The 2024-nt window shown below is 55.5% G+C and overlaps 1 protein-coding gene across 1 annotated transcript in view; it reads right to left on the reverse strand.

Moving 5' to 3' along the window:
* Nucleotides 1–343: 343 nt before the first annotated feature.
* CHST14 (carbohydrate (N-acetylgalactosamine 4-0) sulfotransferase 14) overlaps nt 344–2024 on the reverse strand; it is a 4581-nt gene continuing 2900 nt past the window's right edge. The window contains exon 4 of the mRNA XM_011989345.1: nt 344–2022. Coding sequence (XP_011844735.1) covers nt 1162–2022 — 861 coding nt within the window. The 3' untranslated portion in view covers nt 344–1161. The remainder of the gene's footprint in view (nt 2023–2024) is intronic.

The raw sequence follows: 2024 nt of genomic DNA on the forward strand, positions 1-2024 counted from the left end.
CTTCTCGTTCAACTCTTATTGAATAAGAGGAGAAGGATCCTGTATCTCCTACCCACCTACTTTTTTAGGGAATAATCCAAGTAGGTATGCTCTGGACCTGAGGCCATTCCTAACAGGGCTTGCCCTTTGGTGACATCCCAGAATCTGAGTCTGTGATCTGGGATAACCTATTAGAAAGCCCCCAAAGTCTCCATGGAATGGCAATGGCCCACTGGACCAACCCAACCAAGTTATACCTTACTTTCTCTACCTACAGGCTGCCTCCCCTGACATGGGGAGACAGACATCGAGGAGATCTGCTGGGCCCACAGGAGCTCCAAGGGAAATCACAGAAATGCTCACCTTATATATAAAACTGCTTTATTAAAAAGTCAGCTATTAGGAAAACAAAGCCCTTACAAGGGTTCTATCAAAAAGTACAAATTTTAAATAAATGCATCAGAAAAATGGCAGCCAGATATACCAGCCACAGTCACAACCTCAAAGGCCTTGTAGGGAAGGAAGGGAGAATTAGGGAGGAGGTTCCTAGAACTCAAGGAAGAGGCTGGGCACAGGGGGTCTTTGGGTGCCTGCAGAGCTGGGTCCTGGAGCTACCAGGCAAGGACCCTGCTTCCGTTTTCCTTTCCTTGGAAAAATGGAAAGAACTGGCAGGTGCAGGAAATGTTGAGTCTGGAGCAGAAAGGCACAAAAGTCATTTATAAGGTATGATTACTCACTCCAGTCCTGAGGCACATGGGTTGAATAAAATGGGGGATCAGAGCCACAGGGTCCCCTGGCTCTGGTCATGCTTGCCCCTGGCTGGTACCATCTCTGAGTTTGGCCACAGGTTAAATTAAGGTAGACCAAGTGGACTGCGTAATCCCGGCAGCCTGGGATCTGGAGCCAGTCTTTAGATCAGGTATGTTGCTTCACTGGCAAACTGGTGTCTGTCCCCCAAGAGACCCCCCCAATGAGAAGCAGCAAGTCTCCTGCCTAGCCCTGTCCTCTGAGTCACTGTGGGCACCCACCCTGGACAAGGAACATCTGAGGGCAGTCTCTGCCATTCAGGCATCCTGAGAAGCCCCAAGCCCCAGAGCCAGGGTTTCTCCGAATGACAGGCAGACGCACAGGAAGCTGGCGTTGAAACCAGTCCCCACCAGCTGCTGGCCCCACACCCTATGGTCACTGCTGACACGCCTCCTTGGTGACATTAGGCAGTGGGTAGGCAAAGAGGGAGAAGTCCAGGATATACTTAGGCAGCACATCCTGCAGCAGGGCCCGGGGGGCACTGCACAAGTGGTAATGCAGGCTTTCGGGGCTGGCTGGCCGGTACCAGGCCTGGCGAGCTGGAAATTGGACGTGGGGTGGTGCCCGTACCCACTCCAGCACCTGATTGGCATCAGCCTCCAACCTCTCATAGGAGCCCACAAAGTCATAGTGCACGGCACAAGGCTGGCACAGGTGGTACACGGGCATCCAATGCTCATTCATGCGTTCAGGGTCTTCGTCCACCAGGTATCTCAGGAACTCAGGGAATGTGACATCGTCGCCTGCGGGGCTGGGCCCCGCCCCAGCCCTGTACCGCCTCACTATCTCAGCCCCGTAGCGTTGCTGGTACTCTCGGATCTCGCCAAATTTGTTGCGGTAGGCAGAGAGGAGGCGTTCCAAGGGGTCCCGCACAAACAGGAACTTAAAGTAGTGCTGCAGGCGGTAGCGAATCTCCTCAGGCCGCAGGTCTGCCAGGAACACCAGGTCACTGCGGTGGTCCATCTTGAGGCGGACGTCCACGCTGTCCAGGACACCCGCCAGCACCTTTAGCACCCGCTTCCAGTTAGAGCAGGCCACCTTGGGGACGTAGCAGTAGAGGAAGCGGTAACGGTCACTTACGAGGATGTGGCGCAGCAGGGTGCGCCGCTGCCCCACCGGCAAGTCCCAGGGGTCCTGGGGCATGCCCGGCTGTCCGCACACCGCCCGCAGGGTCCTGTTCCGGACGTCCTGCCGCACTTGCAAGTCCGCGTCCCCAGCACTCAGGGACAGGCCCCCAG

The sequence above is a fragment of the Mandrillus leucophaeus genome, unplaced genomic scaffold (assembly GCF_000951045.1).
Source record: "Mandrillus leucophaeus isolate KB7577 unplaced genomic scaffold, Mleu.le_1.0 Scaffold35, whole genome shotgun sequence".
In the NCBI taxonomy this organism is placed as follows: domain Eukaryota; kingdom Metazoa; phylum Chordata; class Mammalia; order Primates; family Cercopithecidae; genus Mandrillus; species Mandrillus leucophaeus.